At 44.3% G+C, this 21224-nt stretch overlaps 1 protein-coding gene across 3 annotated transcripts; it reads left to right on the forward strand.

Moving 5' to 3' along the window:
• The first annotated feature begins 806 nt into the window (after positions 1 to 806).
• tsr2 (TSR2 ribosome maturation factor) lies at positions 807 to 17320 on the forward strand. 3 transcript variants are annotated; one of them, XM_061788134.1, is made up of 6 exons: positions 815 to 1062; positions 2194 to 2284; positions 6159 to 6250; positions 10044 to 10202; positions 13186 to 14666; positions 15733 to 17320. In XM_061788134.1, exons 1-5 carry the CDS (start codon positions 967 to 969, stop codon positions 13276 to 13278), a joined length of 531 nt encoding a protein of 176 aa, XP_061644118.1. In that variant the 5' UTR covers positions 815 to 966; the 3' UTR covers positions 13279 to 14666; positions 15733 to 17320. The 3 variants fall into 3 exon arrangements, with proteins under 3 accessions (XP_061644120.1, XP_061644118.1, XP_061644117.1); XM_061788133.1 differs by having other exon boundaries at positions 16011 to 17320; XM_061788136.1 differs by lacking the exons at positions 13186 to 14666; positions 15733 to 17320 and adding an exon at positions 11287 to 13160 and having other exon boundaries at positions 807 to 1062.
• The last annotated feature ends 3904 nt before the right edge of the window (positions 17321 to 21224 follow it).

Genomic DNA, 21224 nt, shown 5'->3' on the forward strand with positions numbered 1-21224 from the left:
GCTATTGAGAGTATTGTGAGGAATTGTTGACGCTGCGATCTGATTAAAAAATAAACGCCCATCGTTATACTGTAGATACAGTAGGTACGGAAAGTATTCAGACCCCCTTCAATTTTTCACTCTTTGTTATATTGCGGCCATTTGGTAAAATCATTTACATTTATTTTTTTCCCCTCACCAATGTACACAATGTACCCCATATTGACAGAAAACTGAAACTGAAATATCACGTATATATATATATATATATATATATATATATATATATATATATATATATATATATATATATATGAGTGTATACGTATGCATATACTGTATGTAAATATATGTAATGTATATATGGTGAATGGTAAATGGACCATATAGACTTATATGTGCATATAACACATATTTCTATCCATCTATCTATCTTTAACTGCCAGAAAAAAATGAATACGTAATGGGTATTTTTATGTTCCATCAAACTTCAGGTGGCAAAAATTAGCATGTTGTAAGGGTGGTCGACTGGTTAGAGCGTCTACCTCACAGTTCTGAGGACCAGGGTTCAATCCCCGGCCCCGCCTGTGTGGAGTTTGCATGTTCTCCCCGTGCTTGCGTGGCTTTTCTCCGGGCACTCCGCTTTCCTCCCACATCCCAAAAACATGCATTCATTGGACACTCTCAATTGCCCGTAGGTGTGAATGTGAGTGCAAATGGATGTTTGTTTGTTTGTGCCCTGCGATTGGCTGGCAACCAGTTCAGGGTGTACCCCGCCTCCTGCCCGATGACGGCTGGGATAGGCTCCGGCACGCCCGCGACCCTCGTGAGGAGAAGCGGCTCTGAAAATGGAAGATGGATGGATGAACAAGTTCTTCACGTTGACTCTCGGACGTCTTTAATCGCTGTAATCATATCGATGCAATTTGCACTAGTGGATTGACTCATGATGTCTGAGCCAAATCAGCGCATCGAGGTCGACTGCTCATGTCTGCCGTGGCCAACATGGCGGCATCCGCAGATTCGCGTGGGCTTTTCACGGATGGTGTGAGGGCAGCCCTCCACACGTGGCCCGTTCTGCAGGTAAACATACCGAATATATTTTACACATTTATATACATACACTTCAATACGTGTACATGTTGTGTACGCACACACTTCAATGACTACTGTTAGTCTCACGCACGCCCCGACGGAGAGATGAGCCGCCAGTAAGCTCGTTACGGTGTTGGTCAATGTTTCTGCTCACGTTCTCCTTTTGGGCTTTTACATTACTTTCTTTTATAATTCTATAAATAGTTGCTGAAGGGTTACGAACGTTGACTTTCATTGTCATTATGATCAGGAAGTGGCGAATCCGCCCAAAGACTAGCTTTTTTGTTTTGAAATAAGCTATTCAGAAACAAACAGTTGGCATTGACAAAACCAGGAAAGGGATGAAAACAACAACATACTAGAAATACTATTAAAAGTAACAATAATAGCGATTCTACTACTATTGGGAAAATAGTTCTAAAACATTTTCAAAATCAGAACCATCTTTATTTGCCAAATATGTCCAAAAAACACACAAGGAATTTGTCTCCGGTAGTTGGAGAACAGAGAGCACTTTGGAGACAGAAAGACTTTGAGGAAAAGCAGTCACAGAGCAATAAGGCAGAACTGGTGTACTGGTCACCAGTTGAAGCAAAACACTAGTTTTTGTACTTATTTCTTTGCATTCACTCAAACTGTGTTATCTCTTCACAGTCTCATTGGATTTTCTTACTTGTTCCTGCAGTGTCTTTAATTGCACATACCTGTTTTTATTGTTTGTTACTTGGTGAAATGTGCTACACTGCATAATGCTTATGCCGAACGTAACCTTTTCTTTTTTTGTGTGGTTAACAATAAGTGGTCTTCTTTCAAAGAACCCAAAAATAACGTATATTTAGTATGTACCAATATTTACACACACAGTCTTTCATTTCAAATAAAAATGTACAAGTACACACAATAAAATATTCCCCTTAAAATGAGCAGGTGCTGCATATGCCTTCTGATGTGTGTAACAGTTAAACACACAAAGTAGTTACTTAAATCGATGAAAAACGTACAGCATGATTCTCGAAGCCGTTCCGCTTGATTTTCCATGGAACAAAATGATGAATGATGATTTTGGCAGTCACCCAAATCCCGATTGTGCTTGTTGTCTCAACGTTTCCATGCTTTCAGATTGCGCTGGATAACGGCTTCGGAGGCGTGTACGGGGAGCAAAAAGCTGATTGGCTGGTGGATGTTGTCCAGCAGTATTTCCATGACAATGGTAAATAAATCAGCCATCGACAACAACCGAAGAAACAAATCTAATCAATCGGTGTCCCTCTTTTGGCGTCTCAGTGGGGCTGGCAGACCACCCTGGTCCTTGGGCGGGGGTTGTGTCCTCAGGGTGGGTGCCTTGTCCCGTGCTGCCCCCTTTTGGAGGGTTGAGGCGGAGTCCGCCTGTCCTCATTGGGCTGGCACAGAAACTCTGCACACTAGATGAACAACACGCACTTGTGACCGTTAATAGAGCTCCAATGGCGCTGTAGACCTGCCACAGGATTCCGTTGCTTGATGTGGGGCCACTCACAATGATAACAATTTTGGGACCGATCAGCAAGTTGAAAAAAAACGATAACAAGATGGAGCAATGTGTCTCTTTACATGACTTGTTGATTGATTGTATATACTTGTGTACTGTATACTGAGTACTGTATCTTCAAATATATTCTCTAGCATTTTAGACAAAAGTTAAACCATCAATGACCTCTAGGGGGCATTCAAGGATTGGCCACTGACACAAGTTTAGGTCGAATCAGCATTATAATATGACAGAAATAATGGTCATAGTAATTACTTACTGTAATTAAATTACTTTAACAAATACTGTTAATGGCATGCTTACTCTAACTTTCTCACTGTCCCAGCTATATGGACTGCTGTTGTCCAGAGTTTGCGTCCATTTGACTTTTCCTGTGTTTTTTGTTTGTCCCCCCCCCCTGCCCACGCTGTGTTGCTTGAACGCGGCATGCTCCTCTTTGTGTACATTTTTCAGGTGCCGATCAAATTTGTTGTTTTGAAGCATTTAGATAACGTTCCCCACGACGTACTTCAGTTGTTCACAGACTGCAAATAACTTTGATGTTGTTTGTCTGAGACACCGCAGAATAGTACCACACCGACGTGTTTTTTCACCGACAAGATTGAAAAAAAGTTATTGGCTGTCAGATAGTTACAGTACTGTGCCACGAGACATGACAAGGCTAAAAATAAACTAGCTTTTGGATTTATACGTGACGGCGACGCGGAGTTTAATGTCTTGTGCGGAGCCGATCGATGACGTCATTGATGGGATGGGTGAATTATGACATGAAAGCCGATCATCATAAAATGCAAATTATCGTCCGATACCGATCACACCGATCAGATGGGCGTAAAGTCTAATAATAATAATGTTCAACTTTGTTTATGGGTGGCTTTCTGAGCACCCACTGACACAGCGCGGCAAAACGAACATGTGACTCTGCTGTTGTTCTGCTGTTATTTTAATCTCTTTTCTCTCTATCTGGCCCCTCACAAACCATGTTCTGTCCTGCTGCATTTCTAATAAATAACACAATATAACAACCACAGGGGGAGTATCTCAAACTCCTCTGTTCGGTCCACAGAAAGTGTACTAGCATAAAAAGGAAGTGAACAGATCCAGCATTCTGCATGAGCGTGCAACTGAACACTACAAAACTAGTGTTGTAATGTCAAGCTGTTAGTCTCAAAAGTGTAATATTTGAGTGAAACATATGCTGCCCTGTTCAAGAAAAGTTTGTTTTTTAACAATATTTGATTATAAAACTGTAACTACTTGTAGTCGTAAGCAGTCTGAAAAAAAGCGTTACTGGTGCAATCGTAGTATGTACAACTACTGTATGTTGAGCATCATGTGCATGGTGCTTAGCTGTAAGCTGTTGGCTGTGGTGTACTTTTAAGAGTACAGCAATGTGTGCAGATGCTTGTAAGTGCTTGAAATTCCATCCATCCATCCATTTTCCTCCGCTTATCTGAGCTCCGGTCGCAGGGGCAGTAGCTTGAGCAGGGATGCCCAGACTGCCCTCTCCCCAGCCACTTCATCCAGCTCTTCCGGGGGGATCCCGAGGCGTTCACAGGCCAGGCGAGAGACTACGTCTCTCCGGCGTGTCCCGGAACACCTCACCGGAGTCAGAATCAGATGCCCCAGCCACCTCATCTGGCTCCTCTCAATGTGGAGGAGCAGCGGCTCTACTCTGAGCTCCTCCCGGATGACGAGCTTCTCACCCTATCTCTAAGGGAGAGCCCGGACACCCTGCGGAGGAAACTCATTTTGGCCGCTTGTACCTGGGATCTTGTTCTTTCGGTCACGACCCACAGCTCTTGACCATAGGTGAGGGCAGGAATGTAGATCGGCTGGTAAATTTAGAGCTTAGCTTTCGGCTTAGCTCCTTCTTTACCACAACGGACCGATACAATGTCCGCATCACTGCAGACGCTGGACCGATCCGCCTGTCGATCTCTTCTTCTTCTTCCCCCCTTGAACTCCTCCACTCGGGGCAGGATCTCATGCCCGACCCGGAGAGGGCACGCCACCCTTTTCCGACTGAGGACCACGGTCTCAGATTTGGAGGTGCTGATTCTCATCCCAACCGCTTCACACTCAGCTGCGAACCGCTCCGGTGAGAGTTGGAGATCACACGGCTTGATGAAGCCAACAGAACCACATCATCTGCAAAAAGCAGAGATGCAATACTGAGGCCACCAAAGCGGACCCCCTCTACGCCTCGACTCCGCCTAGAAATTCTGCCCATAAAAGTATGAACAGAATCGGTGACAAAGAGCAGCCCTGGCGAGTCCAACCCTCACCGGAAATGAGTCAGAGTTACTGCCGGCAATGCGGACCAAACCCTGACACCGGTCGTACAGGGACCGAACAGCCCGTATCGGGAGGTTCGGTACCTCATACTCCTGAAGCACCCCCCACAGGGCTCCCCGAGGGACACGGTCGAACGCCTTCCCCAAGTCCACAAAACACATTTAGACTGGTTGGACGAACTCCCATGCACTCTCGAGGACCCTGCCGAGGGTGTAGAGCTGGTCCACTGTTCCACGGCCAGGACGAAAATCACACTGCTCCTCCTGAATCCGAGATTCGACTTCCCGACGGACCCTCCTCTCCAGCACCCCTGAATAGACCTTACCAGGGAGGCTGAGGAGTGTGATCCCCCTGTATTTAGAACACACCCACCGGTTCCCTTTCTTAAAAAGGGGGACCACCGCCACAGACTGCTAATTCAGAGGCACTGCCCCCAATGTCCACGTGATGTTGCAGAGGCGTGTCAACCAGGACAGCCCTACAACATCCAGAGCCTTTAGGAACTCCAGGCGAACTCCACCCCCGGGGCCTTGCCACCGAGGAGCTTTTTAACCGCCTCGGTGACCTCAACCCCAGAGATAGGAGAGCCCGCCTCAGAGACCCCAGACTCTGCTTCCTCATGGGAAGGCAAATCGGTGGCATTGAGGAGGTCTTCGGAGTATTCTCCCCACCGACTCACAACGTCCCCAGTCGAGGTCAGCAGCGCCCCATCCCCACTATACACAGTGTTGATGGCGCACTGCTTCCCACTCCTGAGACGCCGGATGGTGGACCAGAATTTCCTCGAAGCCGTCCGGAAGTCTATTTCCATGGCCTCACTGAACTCCTCTAATGCCTGAGTTTTTGCTTCAGGGACCACCAAATCTGCATTTCGCTTGGCCAGCCGGTACCCGTCAGCTGCCTCAGGAGTCCCACAGGCCAAAAAAGCCCGATAGGACTCCTTCTTCAGCTTGACGGCATCCCTCACGGGTTTGGGGATCGCCGGCACGACAGGCACCGACCACCTTACGGCCACAGCTCCGGTCGGCCGCCTCAGCAATGGAGGCGCGGCACGTGGTCCATTCGGACTCGATGTCCCCCGCCTCCCCGGAACGTGAGTGGGTGCAGGCCTGGCTTGAAATTCCATGAAAGTGTTTTGGGGATCATAGTTTATGGTATATTTCAGGCACAACATCGTTAATATAGGTCATTATAATCACTTTCAGGGGTGTGCCAATTATTAGTGAACCTTTTCTCTTTGTTTGTTCCATGTGCTCAGCTGACTTGGAGCAGGATGAAGTTGAAGATTTCATCAGCACCCTCATGGATCAAGAGTTTCATACGGTGGTGGATGATGGGAGTTTACCTCAGGTACATGCACCTTCATCATCATCATCAACACAATTCTTGTCTCGTTTATTGTAATTATTTTGATAACAATTGAAGCCACAATCCTCATAAATGTTGCTAAGATGACCACATGCGAGAGTACAACTTCATTCTACACAACTAATACGCACACCTGAGTTAATGTGTGTGTGTGTGTGTGTGGGGACATTGTCAGTCATCCAGGTCGTCTTGGTAACCGGCAAAGGTTGAATGGAGGCAACTGGACGGTTCTTGTTTGTTGAAGATGTTTCAACTTTAATCCGGAAGGCTTCTAATTTAAGTTAGTGACACATTGCCATATCCCGCCCCCCCCCCCCGCCACCCAATTCAATATTGATTCAGTAAATCCTCTCAATGGATTCACCTCCTGGCCAGTGGGTTGCGCTTTGTGTGAGCTGTGCATTGAATAAACAAAAAAATGGCGACCAAAGCATGCAGCGGCGGCGTGACCTCGACGTGTTCAATTTTTCAATCTGACGTTTGGCCTCATTTTGGATTTCAAAGTAAATCTGGAATGCAGTAATTAGACAAAAGTTATTTTGTCAGCTGGGCCATGCAGAATTTTGTTTACTACAATTTCCAGGAGAAAGTAAATATGATTACATTTTACATGCAATATTTTTCAGTGTTTATAGAAAACTATCTTTTTTGTACTCCACATGCACAAATATTATTATTACTACTATTACTATTACATCCTCAAAAATGGGAGAATGGGCATGAAAATAAAGATCCCGGTATTACTGGATCAATATCAACGCACTTACACATGAAAGCAATATCAAAGCGAATCCCAACGTAAGAACGGAAATCGAATTTGGGGGGTGCGTCTTGTTGTCGTTGCACAGTGAGCAGATCTTGCCAGGAGGAGTGGAAATTTCCGGGTTTGTCGCTCCGTGCTGATCATCTGAGCTTCGGGGAAACCTTGTATGTTGCACTTGTCCAGATCTGCATGAGCTCCTCTCGAATGGCGTCAATGATTAAGTGTGCCTGTGGTATACACTCGCTCAGAAGTTTGGTCTGGGTTTTCTGGAGAACTTGTCCTGCTCTGTGGCTTTAAACCGTAGACTTTTGGGTGGCAGTCTGTTGGGGGGTTTTGATGGCAAAATAATCAATTAATTACAGATATACAAGCATAAGATGCGCAGTGAGCGACACGGACTCACCACTTGGCTTGAGTTGAATTTCGCTGGCTTTTTTTTTTTTCCAAGCTTTTTGCCATTCAGTCCATCAACTGCGTCATCTTTTGCGACACTTACTACTAAGAACCACAAAACACTTTGTCTGTACCGGATGTATACATACTCTGTTCAAGTGTCAGGTGCCATTTCTTGTCCTTGTAATAGACAGAAAAACCCAAAAGTCACCCCCTAATCTTTATCTTCTACTCAAAAGCTGTGCTGATCTCTAATCCTGCTGCCATTTACAGGGATCTATGACTAATTACTGTTGTTTACAAGCTTGATATTCCAAGACAAGCTGCACCAGATCCTTGTCCACGCCTACTCGTTGAAAAACGTACTTCACCTCTATAGACATCTGTGGCACCTACGTACTCACTGGACATAAAACATGTCAATATCCACCAACACCTCCATGCAAATGCACCACCTCTCTGCAAACCTGAACCCCTCGCCCTCTGTCAGTCTTTCTCCTCTTTAAAACTCTTGAGAAATGGCTGATCTCATTCATAAATCCAAGCCCTCCAGCTGCCAGCTTGAGCCCCTCCCTGCGCCCTCATCTCCAAATGACCCTTCATCTCCAAAGTCCTTGAAAAAGTAGTTGGCACCCACTTATCACTCAACAGCCTTTCTAGCCCGGTTGTTGTCCCCTCCACAGTACCGAAACAGCTTGATTTAAAAATTGTCATGGGTGTGTGTTGCGGTTTTTGTCTTCCCCCTGTTTCACACACACCTGCTCCTGTGAGCATCTTCACCACCTGTGCCTCGTTCACCCTAATGACCCCTTGCATTGAACCTCGTGTCTCATTCCCTCTCGTCGCCAGTTCGTTGTACCTTGTCGTCGCGTTCCGGCATTCCTTGTTTCCACGTCACAGACTCCCAGTAAGACTCGACCCTGTTCCGATGATCGACCTCGCCTCTTTGCCTCGTGTTTTTGGATACTGTTGCCTTTCTCGGATGGCCTGCCTGTGTACCGACCTACGCCCGTCCATTAAACCTCTCTTTTTGGAAACTGTCCATTTGGTTTGGAGTCGTGCATTTTTGGCTCCTATCCTCTGTTCCGTTCATGACCCAAATCACCACTGTCCTCCCCCGTTGCACTTGACTCCAGTTCACTCTCCATCCTCATCCTCCTTGACCTACAGCAAGTGCGGCCTTCGACATCATCTCTTCCCCCATCCTCCTCAATAGACTCTGCTCCTCCATCGGCGTCACCCACAGTGTCCTAGACTGGTTCCACTCGTACCTCAAAGACTGCCTGCAGTTTCTCCAGCTCAAGTCCTTGTCATCCAAACCCTACCCAGTCCCTTCAGGTGTGCCGGGGCCCCCGCGTTTCATCATCTACAGAACTTCCTTTCCCTCGGCACCATTCTCCGTAAATGCAATATCCTCTTCCATTGCTTTGCGGATGACACCCAGCTCTACCTCTCTTGCAAACCCAAGATACCACTTCCTCCCTTCTCTCTCACCTTCTGCTTATCATAAATTAACGGCTGGCTCGCCTCCAACTTCACGACACTAAACAGTGTTAAAACAGAAGTTCGACTTGTCAGCACGTAATTGACACTGTCCAAAGTTCACGGTTGATCGCTCTGAGTTTGGGTGTCATCCTTGAAAGCACAATGCACTTTCTCTTTCCGTTCTCATATCAATAACCTAACCCGGTCAGCTTACATCAAGCGACTCCGCCCCTCTCTTACCCCGCATACTGGCTGTGTCTTGGTTCACAGTCTTGTCACCTTTCGTCTTGACTATTGTAACTCCCTGCTCTTCGGCCTCCCTCAAAAGTCCCTCCATAAGTTGCAAGTGGTCCAGAACGCCACTGCATCATCATCACAGAGACCCCCCCCCCCCCCCCCCTTTCCACCACATTGCCCCATCCTCCAGTAACTTCATTGGCTCCCAGTCCAATTTCAAATACAGTTCAAACTCCTCTGAACCTTCAAGGCCATCCGCAACCTCGCCCCTCCATACTCGTCTGACTTCCTCCACATCGCCACTCCGGTCCGCACCCTCAGATCCTCCTCCTCCATCCACCTGCCCGTATCAGCGCCACGGGGAGCAGAGCCTTCAGTCGCTCGACTCCCCAGCTCCGGAGCTCTTTGCTGTCAGACCTCCCCAACTCGGTTTCTTTCACCACCTATAAATCCAAACTCACGTCCCACCTGGTCAATATCGCCTACTCACTGTAAGTTCACTGCTCTGTATTTTTCTCTTTGTTTGTGTTTTATTCTCTCTGTATAATTGAGTTTTTCTTGTTGAGTTATTGGATCTACAGTGTCCTTGAGGGTCTCGAAAGGCGCTTACAAATAAAATATATAATTATTATAAATAGTACACAACAAATACAGACAGCTGAGTTATTAGTACACAACTAATACACACTGAGTTCATAGTACACAACTAACATACACAACTGAGTTAATAGTTCATAACTAATACACGCAGCTGAGTTAATAGTACTCAACTAATACACACAGTTGAGTTAATAATACACAATACACACTGCTGAGTTAATAGTACACAACTAATACGATATAATAATATAATATAATAAGATGTACTGTATGTTTTTACTTTGTGCGTTGACTCAGGTGTGTGTACGACTGATGCAGATGTTCTGTCAGTGGCAGCAGGGGGCGCTGCAGCAACTGTCACACTCCATCCAATTGCTGACACAGAACAAGCCGCCCAGGGCCAAAGTCGCAGCTCCGCCCACACAGTCGGACTCGGACAGTGATGGCGAAACACAGGTCAGGTCACACGCCCCACTTGGCTGAGGTTCTCCCATTTGTGTCCTCGGTCATTTTTTTAATGCTTATGGGCTTGCACACTTCTTATTAGGGTTGCCACAAATTATTATTTTGGTAGTTGATTAGTCACAGATTATTTCATCGATTAATCAACTCATGGGATCATATATACAGTGCCAAAGTATTAACACCCCTTTTCCACATTTCTCTATGTTACAGACTTATTCTAAAGCTGATTTGAGTATAGTTTTCTTTAAAATACATCTACATAAAATATCCCATACTGACAAAGTAAAAACATATTTTCAGACATTTTTGTAAATTTATAAAAAAAAATTCAACATTCAAACATAATGGGTACATAAGTATTCACACCCTTTGCTATGACACTCCAACTTAAGCTCAGGTGCATCTGAGTTCCACGGATCATCCTTGAGATGCTTCTCCAACTTGAATGAGTGCACCTGTGGACAATTCAGTTGGTTGAACATCATTTGGAATGGCGCACACCTGTCTATAGAAGGTCTCGTAGTCTCGCAGTGCATATCAGAGCAGAAAAGAAGCAATGAAGTCTAAGGAATTGTCTGCACACCATTGTGTCAAGGCACAAATCTGGCGAAGCATACAAAAGAATTTCAGCAGCATCGAAGGTCCCGAAAAGCACCTTGGTCCCGATTATTCGGAAATGGAAGAAGTTAGGAACCGCCGGGATAGAACCCTATGGTCACTAAGGCGGAGGTGCAGTGTTCCCTTGCGGAGATAGGAGAACCATCCAGAAGGTCAACCGGTGTTAACACACTCCACCAATCATGCCTTTCTGGTAGAGTGGCCAGACGAAAGCCACTTCTCACGAAGAGGCACATGGCAGCCCGCTTGGAGTTTGCCAAAAGGCACCTTAAGGATTCTCAGACCTGCAGAAACAAAATTCTCTAGTCTGATGAAACCAAAATAAAACTTTTTGGCCTGAATTGCATGTGTCATATCTGGAGAATAAGAGGCACTGCTCCTCACCTGGCTAACACCATTCCAACTGTGAAGCATGGTGGTGGCAGCATCATGCTGTGAGGCTGTTTTTCTGCTGCAGGAACTGGGTGACCTGTCGGCACGGAGGGGAATATGACAGCTGCCGCACATAGAAGAATTCTTCATAGAACTTGCGCCAGAGTGCTCTCGAACTCAAATTAGGGCGTCGATTCGCCTTCCAACGCGACAATGACCCAAAGCACACAGCCAAGATAACAAAGCAGTGGCTTCAAGAGCAGCCTGTGAATATCCACGTGTGGCCCAGCCAGAGCCCGGACTCGAATCCGATCAAACATCTCTGGAAAGACCTAAAAATGGCTGTCCGCCGACATTGCCCATCCGACCTGACTGACCTTGAGAGGATCTATAGAGAAGAATGGGAGAAAATATCCCACAACAGGTGTGCCGAGCTCATAGAGCCATACCCAAGAACACTTGAGGCTGTGATTGCTGCCAAAGATGCTGCAGCAAAATATGAAGCCAGGGGTTTGAATATCAATACATTTTCACAGCTGTCTGAAAATATGTTTTTACTTTGTCAATTATGTTATATTTTATGTAGATTTAAAAAAAATCAAAAATAAAAAAAAAGAACACTACACTCAAATCAGTTTTAGAATAAGTCTGTAACATAGCAGAATGTGGAAAAAGTGATGGGCTGTGACTGGCACTGTGCGTGTGTATGTGTGTGTGTGTGTGTGTGTGTGTGTATATCATACATGCAAATCAGTCGCCTTTCGGTGAAATTGGCCGTTTTGAACTCAAAATAGGCCATTTACGCGAATCGTATAGAGCCGATGAGTCGTCGTCATAGGCCATAGGCTGTTTTGTACTCCTTGAACGCTGGCAGCTAGCGGTAACGGTACTTTTACTCTGTTACAATTATCTAAATGTCGCTTGCTACTTTTATTGATCAATTATGGCTTATCAACTATTTTGTGTGCAAGACTACAACTTCAACTTCCACATTAGGTGCTGTTTGTGCCAATCCAATTAAAGTGTTAGTGACGTTTATATACATAATATATATATTGTGTATATATATATATATATATAGATAGATAGGTATATATAATCTATATCTATAGAGAGAGAGAGAGAGAGAGAGAGAGAGAGAGAGAGAGAGAGAGAGAGAGCGAGAGAGAGATATGCTACAGAAGAATAAATGCAGATGTTAATTGTTTGTCGTTGTTGTTATTAGTCGACTAATTGTGTCATCTCGACTTTTCATCCATGCATTCTCCTAGCCAGACTTGTGATGCGCCGAAACTGGAAAACATGCAAAAACACCAACTAGGTGTGATTCACTGACAGCTGAGGCTGCCTTTCAAACTTGGACATTTCCTGACACTGATTATCATTTTAATCCGTGACAAAGACCAAGCACACTTGAAATGTCAAAAAACCTTACAGCAGCGGCTGTGCAGACGTGCGCACCGCTACCTCTGGCTGGCAGTTACCAGGGGTGGAACGCGTTATGAAAACCGTCCAAAGCGTTCGGTTGGCATGTGTATGTATGGATTATCAGCACGTGCGACTTCTTTTCTTTCTCACTTACAAATGAGGTGGCGCGGTGTAAACTCCAGAGCAGAAAGTGCCACGAATGTGCCTTAAGCAAAGTGCCAAGCACCCAATGCAGAAGAAGAAGCGGTGAAGGGGAGTTGTGGAGAAAAAAAAAAGTTGGAGACGTTTGTGTGCATGGCAAGTGAAAATGAGTCCCGTGCTAGATGAGCCAGAAGAATTCTAGACTGAAGGTCTGCTGTGTGGGTCCATCCACGTTCCATCTAAAGCGACCTATGATGACATTGCTAAGAAAGCTTTTAACAATTGTGTGACAGTGTATGTCGTTGAGTATGGCCCATAGTTAGTTATTTCTGTGTGTGTGTGTGTGTGTGTGTGTGTGTGTGTGTGTGTGTGTGTGTGTGTGTGTGTGTGTGTGTGTGTGTGCATACGTATGCAGGTGATGGAGTTTGAAAGTACCTCAGCCAATACAAAAAATCATCATCCTCATGAAGATGAAGATGGATGGACGCTGGTTGGAAAAAGGAAGTGATGCTCAAGATGACCTTTGACCTGCTCTTGCATTGACTTTGAGGACTGGTGACGCTTCTGTGATGCCATCATGGTTGTTCACATGACTCTACATTATGTCTCCACCTTCACATTTTTGTGTTTTCTTTTTGGGGGGGAAACAAAAAAATTGTGATTCCAATTGGTCATTTTGTGTCTGCTCTTTGAACTCAACATGAATGCAGAAAGAGAACGATGAAGAATCTCCCCAAAAGCAGATATAGTAAAAAAAAATAATAATAATAAAATAAAAAAAACTTTAGTCCAGCAAGCAGCTGAGTTTGTGTGTAGTAGCTTTGCAGTGTGCATGGTACATTATTGATAAATGACTTTTTTATTTGTGTACAAAAGCTGTGGTACCTTGAATGAAGTGTTTTGTTTGGTCTGTGCCTGAGCTGGTAACGTATTACTTGTACACTGTCGAACAATTTGAAAAAAAAAATTATTCTGTTGAGTTAGATTTTTATGCTTGTTAACACAAAAATTTGCATGCTGATTCCAAAATTGCAGTCGTTTTTTTTCTAGCACATCTGTCATGGACTGCCCCGCAGTACTGTTTTGGAGCCTGGATGGCGCTTTGCGACCTCTTGTTCTGTCTCTTCCCTCCCCTCACTGTTTCAGCTTTCGGGTTAGGTGAGGGGAACCGAACCCTCCCTCTCCCAGTATAGGGGAAATAATTCCCCTTCCGGGATCGGGGGGGAGATGCACGGTCCATCCCCCTGCGCCATCTCCCGTCTCCATTTCCCCATTCCTGGCGGCGTGCCTGCTGGCCACGCCGGTCATAGTGGACCACTTTCCACTCTCCCCCAGTCATCTGTGTTTTAATTTTCTTTTTTAATTCCAAATGAATTGTATAGAGTCACCTTTGTTATTTATATAACATTTTTTTTGTTTTAGATGTGCTATTTATTAATAGGTATGAATTTGTAATATATTTCTAATCATAACAACCAAAACCCACAACAAAAACCAAAAAACAAAATCCCCTCAAAAACTTTTTTTGTCGCCCAAACGGTGTGCCTCGACAACGTTTCGGCTCTAAGGAGCCTTCCTCAGGTCCTGGCACACCAAATTCCAAAAATACAATGCACAATTATGCGATGTTTACTGTCCAAACATTGAAACCAAACTGAGTCAGTAAAAACGTTCTTCCCTTTTATACACACTGTTTTTTGTCCTATGTTTAAAAAGATCTTTTCAAAGAATAATATGTGCAAAGTGCTTGTGTGCGTTGTGCCATGTGTGATTGTGTGTGCATCCAGGGGTTGGTGCGTCCCAGTAGTAAAAGCAGCATAAAGCTTAAGATCATGCCCAAGGTGAAGAGGGAGAAGGAAAAGCTCCACAAGCAGAAGTCAAACAGCTCGCTCTCAGGTTGGAACAGCCGATAAAACACACCCAAAGTCATCGAGCAGACAAATCGGAATGTGGAGCGTTGTTTTGAGCAGGTTACTTTGCTTCCCTCTAGTGGCCCGGTGAGGTAAAATTTGCAGCCGCATGGCCAGCTACTTGAAGCTGCTTTCACACAGCATTCCATATTGTCCACAAATGTATTCTCCTTTCCTTTTTTAGAGCCTCACCCACCGAAATAGCCTTTGCCCCGAGAACATGCGTGCTTGCACACTGCCGATGTAGGTTGCGACATTAACATAATTAGATGTCAGCGTGCCAGCTCCGATTGTTTTCAACACAAAGTAGCATGCGTAGTGATTTATAAAAAAATGAATACCTCTCTGGCATTTTCAATCCAAAAAGTATTTTATACATGATAATCGGTCCTAAAATTGTGGCCAGTTGTTAAAGATGTATTTTTTTCAGAAGAACTTTTGTAAATCATTTTTGTACGCACGTGTATATAGAGTACATATTGCGGGCATCGGGCCAAAATCCTTCCATGTCCAAATTTGGTCCGTCTATCCATCCATTTTCAACACCGCTTATTCCGGTAAAGGTCGCGGGGCGCTGCGCCGGAGCCTATCACAGCTGACTTTGGGCGAAAGGCGGACTACGCCCCGAACCGGTCGCCAGTCAGTCGCAGGGCACATATAGACAGGGACAACCATTCCGACTCACATTCACAGCGTCACTGAGTGGGAACTGAACCCACGCTGCCCGCACCAAAGTCAGGCGAGTGTACCACTACACCATCAGTGACTTACCCAAATCTGTTCAATTGAATATTTTTTCATCAATTGATACTGTTGTTCAGTCCACACGTGGGACTGTGATTCTTCCAAATGACTGAGCGTTGTAAATCGCTTGCTCTTTGATGACGCAGTGTTCATAGAGACGTAGTTATTTTGTTTTCCTGAAAAGTAATGGTTTTGGACATGCAAGTATTCCACCCAACGCCAATGATATCCAACCTATAGGATACAGCACGGTTTTTGTACGAGTGCGCATTTGGAGTTTGTAATCGCTTGCGGTCGTGCCACTTTAGGAACACGGGATGTCAAGTGTACGACTCCTGAAGCAGAATCGCCAGGCAACTGATGAGCTTTTCCGGCCCCTAACCTTGACCTCCGCGAGTGAGGAGATGCCGTCCTCTTATCTGCCGGCACCCGCTGTCCTGACTGCGGCTTAGGCGGCAAGGATTAGCTGTATTGCGTTTCCTTACTGTGCATTTTTTTTTTCGAAGCGGTGTCACTCGCATTGCTCCTCCACTGGCCTGCTGTGCTAATGAAAGAGCCTACAATTCTGTCATTTTGTCATAAACAGTGTCTACACGTTGCTTGCATGCAGCAGAGTGCAGCCATCTCTTAGAAACGACACGACGGAAACCGCCTTCAGACTGAAATGAGACTTTTCGGGGACACCTTGTTTCTACGTCACGCAACCTTCAATGACACCAGAAGCCGATGTGCAGAAATCTTGGACGTCGAACAGAAAAGAAAAACACTGAATGTATTTGTGTGTTGAGCTGTTAATAATACTACTGATAATAATACCGATAATGATGTGCACATGCAAGGTGCTCAAGCGGTTTTGACTTTGTTTGGCTTGTCGTGACCTCAACTAAAGAGGTCATGGTTGGTGGTTCATGATCAGCTGACTGTAGATGTAATGCACCAATGTGAATGTTTGCTTTGCCAGTTCGCAATTGTTCTTATCGTCTTGCTCTCGTGTGTTTGCTGTCCAATCCCCCACCACCCCCAGGTCCACCAAACCATCCCTCCCGTGCGTTCATAAACACGATAGGATCAATGAAGAAATCAAGTCGGCCAAATGGGCAAATCGGTCGTTTGCATAAGCATGTTTAGTCTAAGCCGATGCTTGCTGCGAGGCGCATACTAAACGATAGCGCGTGCAGGAACATGCTCGTTTCCGCTCACGGTCGAGCATCGCCAAGCTCAACTGTCGTCGGGTGCTGTTTCTGCATTCGGTGTGCGCCGATGCCTTTTTGCCTTCAAGGCTTTTGTGGTGTTGTGCCAAGCAGAGCGACACACTACAGTCGTGTGTGCAATGTGGCGCTCATTTCAAGTTTACTGTGTCTGTGCTCGCACTTTACAAACTCCTTGATGGGGGAAATGTGCGTGTACACGCGTTTACGGGAAATTAGGTGAAGAATATAAATTTGTATTTGTGATGAACTATTAAATATGTAATGTAAAAATGCACGCCCATCGATGTGATCCATGGCTGTGGCGTTCCTGCTCCCGTGTCCACTGACGCGCCGGGCCAACGTGTTACCATGGTAACCACGTTATCCATTTGAAGCTTAAAGCTAAAGCTTAAGTCGACTCGTGAATCACTTATTGATGAAGATAAAATGTTTGTGTACAATGTGTAACTTTTTGAAATTGTATCATCAACTTGTTCTGAACATATGATCGCAACGTGTATATTGGTTTTAAAAAGAAAGCTCATGTATATTTAATTGTATCAATGATTGTTTGAATGTAATTTAATGGGGTTAACAATGATTCCGCAATGCCGGGTGTTTGCACGAGTGTGTGCGTGTTGCCAGTTGTTCCGTCATGTATCAAAGATAAGCTTTGGAAATTAAAATGACTTGATGGTGTGATAAATGTGCGTCTGCCGCTTCTTCCAACGTGTCTGACTTAAAAGTAAGGTTTATTAATACCCGCATGTAAGTTTGTTCGGTTTGTATGAAAATGCTTGCCGCAGCTTCTCCCTACATACATTGTGACCAAGAAAGCTGACACAATATGAAGTTGTCATTTCTCTTAATTGTCGATTCATGAAATGTTTAGAGTGAGGAGCTATAAAGGTGTTCTGTCATAAACTGACTTTGCCTCTTTTCCCAACACAACTCTGCTTTCAGCTGGACTATCGCATGACAGGCGTGCGTGTCAAATGCCTCAGTGTGTTCTGTATGTTGTTTGTGAATCCATCCAGTAAGGAATAAACCGTATTGGAAAAGTAAGTGATTGTTGCAGTGCATTGGGCAAATAAAGTGAAAAATACCCCCACTTGTAAATAGAAAAGTAATGCACTTATGCCCAAATAGTGGCCTCGTGAGAATCAATGCAAAGTAATTAAACAACTTTGTAAAAATTGTACTACATTTATGGCAAAAGCTGCAGAATCCAAACAAATATTTGTTTTCTAAATTTCTTTGAAAATATAACATTCGAATGAAAGACTTCCATTGTGTGTAGTGACCCTGAACCATTGAGTTATTTCAAAAATAATAACTGTGATGCAACTGAAACACATTTGACAACCTTTCCTCCGAGCAGACTTGGGCATCACGTGAATGACTTCAATCAAGCACGAGAACTGGACCGTTCTTGGAAATAATTAGGAATTAGTCATCTGATTGGTCGCATTTGGCGCCAAAAGGTACGCAAACTAAGCTGATTGGTTAATGCAGTAAACCAATTTCCATTTGGATCGCTTAAACGCCTGAGGCGAGTGGCGTGACTTCCTCTTTCCTTTGTTCCAGTCAAGGTGAGGGTGCTGCTTCACGCTCTCTAGCAATTAATGTTGTTTTTGCTGTATCTTGACTTATTTGAGCGCGTTCTTGACATGTTTGACTCGGGCACCCACTCGGAGTCTGATAGTGTCTTGTGAGTGGTTAGGGTTAGTTTGTGGTTATACAGCTCAGTGTATTTGCGGGGTCGCCATTTTGTAGCGCAAAGTTTGAACTTTACTTGACGACCAATTGCACAATAGGCTTCCTGGCGTCACTGGCGTGGCATTTTACACATTGCCCGAGTGGTGCGAATGCGTTTCGAGTGTTTTATCGGTGTTGTAACGCACAATTGCCGTCGTCCTCGTGGCGGGGCTGTCGCTTAAATGTGACGTCAGCGGCAGCGTTGCTGCTCCGCGGTCGCAATTGTTTAGTAAACTTTGAGCTTTATTCGACGCCCAAATGTATAATTGGCGTCGCTGGCTTGGTGTTTTACACTTCGCGTGAGTGGTGCGAAGGAGTTTCCAACGTTTTAGCGGTGTTGTAATGCACAATTGTCTTCGTACTCATGGCGGGAGTGTCTCTTGAATATGACGTTGCCATTTTGAGGTAAGTTTGAACTTTACTCGACGCCCAAATGAATAATTGACTCGGTGGCGTCGCTGGCTTGTGGTTTTACACTTTTCGCGTGTGGTGTGAAGCATTTGAGTGTTTTAGCTGTTTCAATGCCCAATTTCCGTCGTCATCGTGGCGGGAGTGTCGCTTGAATATGACTCCGCTGCTGCGCGTGGCTGTTTTGTTGAGCAAAGTTTGAACTTTACTCGACGCCCGAAAGAGTAGACTTGGCGGCGTCGCTGGTTTGTCGTTTTACACTTTGCGCGTGTGATGTGAAGCATTTTCGAGTTTTAGCGGTGTTATGCACAATTGTCTTCGTCCTCATGGCGGAAGTGTCGCTTGAATGTGACGTCACCGCTTCTTCTCCGCGGTCGCCATTTTGAGCAAAGTTCGGTCTTTACTCGACGCCCAAATGAATAATGGACCTGGTCGCGTCGTTGGCTTCGCGTTTTACACTTTGTATGTGGTGTGCAGCATTTGAGTGTTTTAGCGGTGTTGTAATGCCTAATTTCCGTCGTCGTGGCGGGAGTGTCGCTTGAATATGACGCTACTGCTCCGCGTGGCTGTTTTGTTGGACAAAGTTTGACCTTTACTCGACGCCCAAATGAATACTTGACGTGGTGACGTCGCTGGCTTGTGGTTTTACACTTTGTGCGTGTGGTGTGAAGCATTTGAGTGTTTTAGAGGTGTCATGTACAATTTCCGTCGTTGTAGCGGGAGTGTCTCTTGAATATCATGTCATCGCTTGGTTTTGCTTTAATTTTGACTTTTCAACTTTCTTTCCTGTAAATGTCTTTGTTCTTATTTTACTTTGACTATGGTCATTTTGAAAGTATTTATGTAGTTAATTTACTTGTCCATTAAGTTAAATGACTATCATTTTCATTAATTTGAAATTAGTTTTCCATCCTCAGTCCAGTCCCAATTAGTTCCATCGTCGGTTAGGAAAGGAGGGCTGAACCCTTCCTCCCTGAAGGTGATAGGCCTCCGCCTGACCCCCGGTTGTTGAGCAAACGGTGTGAATTGACAAAGTTTGGGCTCTACAGAGCCTTCCTTGGGTCTAGGCACACCTAATTACAGCATAAATAGGCGAGGTTTACTGTCCAAACTCCCAAACCAAATTGAGTCATTGAAAACGTTCTTCCTTTTTATACCCGCTGTTCTCTTGGCCTATTTAATTTTTTTTTTAAAGAATGTCTATTTGCACTGTTCAAACTACGACATGTTGAGCTCACTCAAATCAAGCTGTGAACAAGTCCCGCTCCCCAAATTTAATGAAATTTGAAAATAAAAGCGTAAAATTCCAAATTTTGCTGTAATTTCCTTATTTTTCAACTGATTTTAACTTGCTACTTCGGCGTGTTGAGGTCGTTTAAACCAAGCTGTTAATGACTCCTGTTCCCCAAATTTGATTAAATTTCCAAATAAAAGGCCGAAATGCAAAACGTTGCTGTAACTTCCTTATTTTTCAACTGATTATAACTGTTGCTACTTCTGCGTGTTGAGGTCGTTTTAACCAAGCTGTGCTGTAACTGCATTTCGGCCTTTTATTTTGAAATTTAATCAAATTTGGGGAACAGGAGTCATTAACAGCTTGGTTTCAACGACTTCAACACACAGAAGTAGCAACAGTTATCTGTTGAAAAAAAAAAAATAAGGAAGTTACAGCAACATTTTTGCATTTCAGCCTTTTTTTTTTTTTTGAAATTTCATTAAATTTGGAGAGCAGGAGTCATTTAAAGCTTGGTTTAAAGGACCTCAACATGCAGAAGTAGCAACAGTTATCCGTTGAAAAATGAGGAAGTTTCGGCAACATTTTGCATTTCGGCCTTTTATTTAGAAATGTAATGAAATTTGCGGAACAGGAGTCATTAACAGCTTGGTTTAAACGACCTCAACACGCAGAAGTAGCAACAGTTATCTGTTGAAAAAAAATAAGGAAGTTACGGCAACATTTTGCATTTTGGCCTTTTATTTTGAAATTTAATCAAATTTGCGGAACAGGAGTCACTAACAGCTTGGTTTTAACGACCTCAACACGCAGAAGTAGCAACAGTTATAATCTTTGAAAAATAAGGAACTTACAGCAACATTTTGCATTACGGCCTTTTTATTTAGAAATGTAATCAAATTTGGGGAACAGGAGTCATTAACAGCTTGGTTAAAACGACCTCAACATGCAGAAGTAGCAACAGTTATCCGTTGAAAAATAAGGAAGTTACGGCAACAGTTTGCATTTCGGCCCTTTATTTAGAAATTTAATAAAATTTGGGGAACAGGAGTCATTAACAGCTTGGTTAAAACGACCTCAACATGCAGAAGTAGCAACAGTTATCCGTGTTAATGACTCCTGTTCCCCAAATTTGATTAAATTTGAAAATAAAAGGCCGAAATGCAACATGTTGCCGTCACTTCCTTATTTTTCAACGGATTATAACTGT

The sequence above is a fragment of the Phyllopteryx taeniolatus genome, chromosome 10 (genome assembly GCF_024500385.1).
Source record: "Phyllopteryx taeniolatus isolate TA_2022b chromosome 10, UOR_Ptae_1.2, whole genome shotgun sequence".
Lineage (NCBI taxonomy): Eukaryota > Metazoa > Chordata > Actinopteri > Syngnathiformes > Syngnathidae > Phyllopteryx > Phyllopteryx taeniolatus.

Bases quoted from the DNA above. Each gene is read 5' to 3' on its own strand.
- tsr2 (XM_061788134.1), top strand. From the start codon at position 967: ATGTCTGCCGTGGCCAACATGGCGGCATCCGCAGATTCGCGTGGGCTT. The intron at 1,063-2,193 runs GTAAACATACCG...CCATGCTTTCAG, and splicing joins ACACGTGGCCCGTTCTGCAG to ATTGCGCTGGATAACGGCTT. The intron at 2,285-6,158 runs GTAAATAAATCA...CCATGTGCTCAG, and splicing joins GCAGTATTTCCATGACAATG to CTGACTTGGAGCAGGATGAA.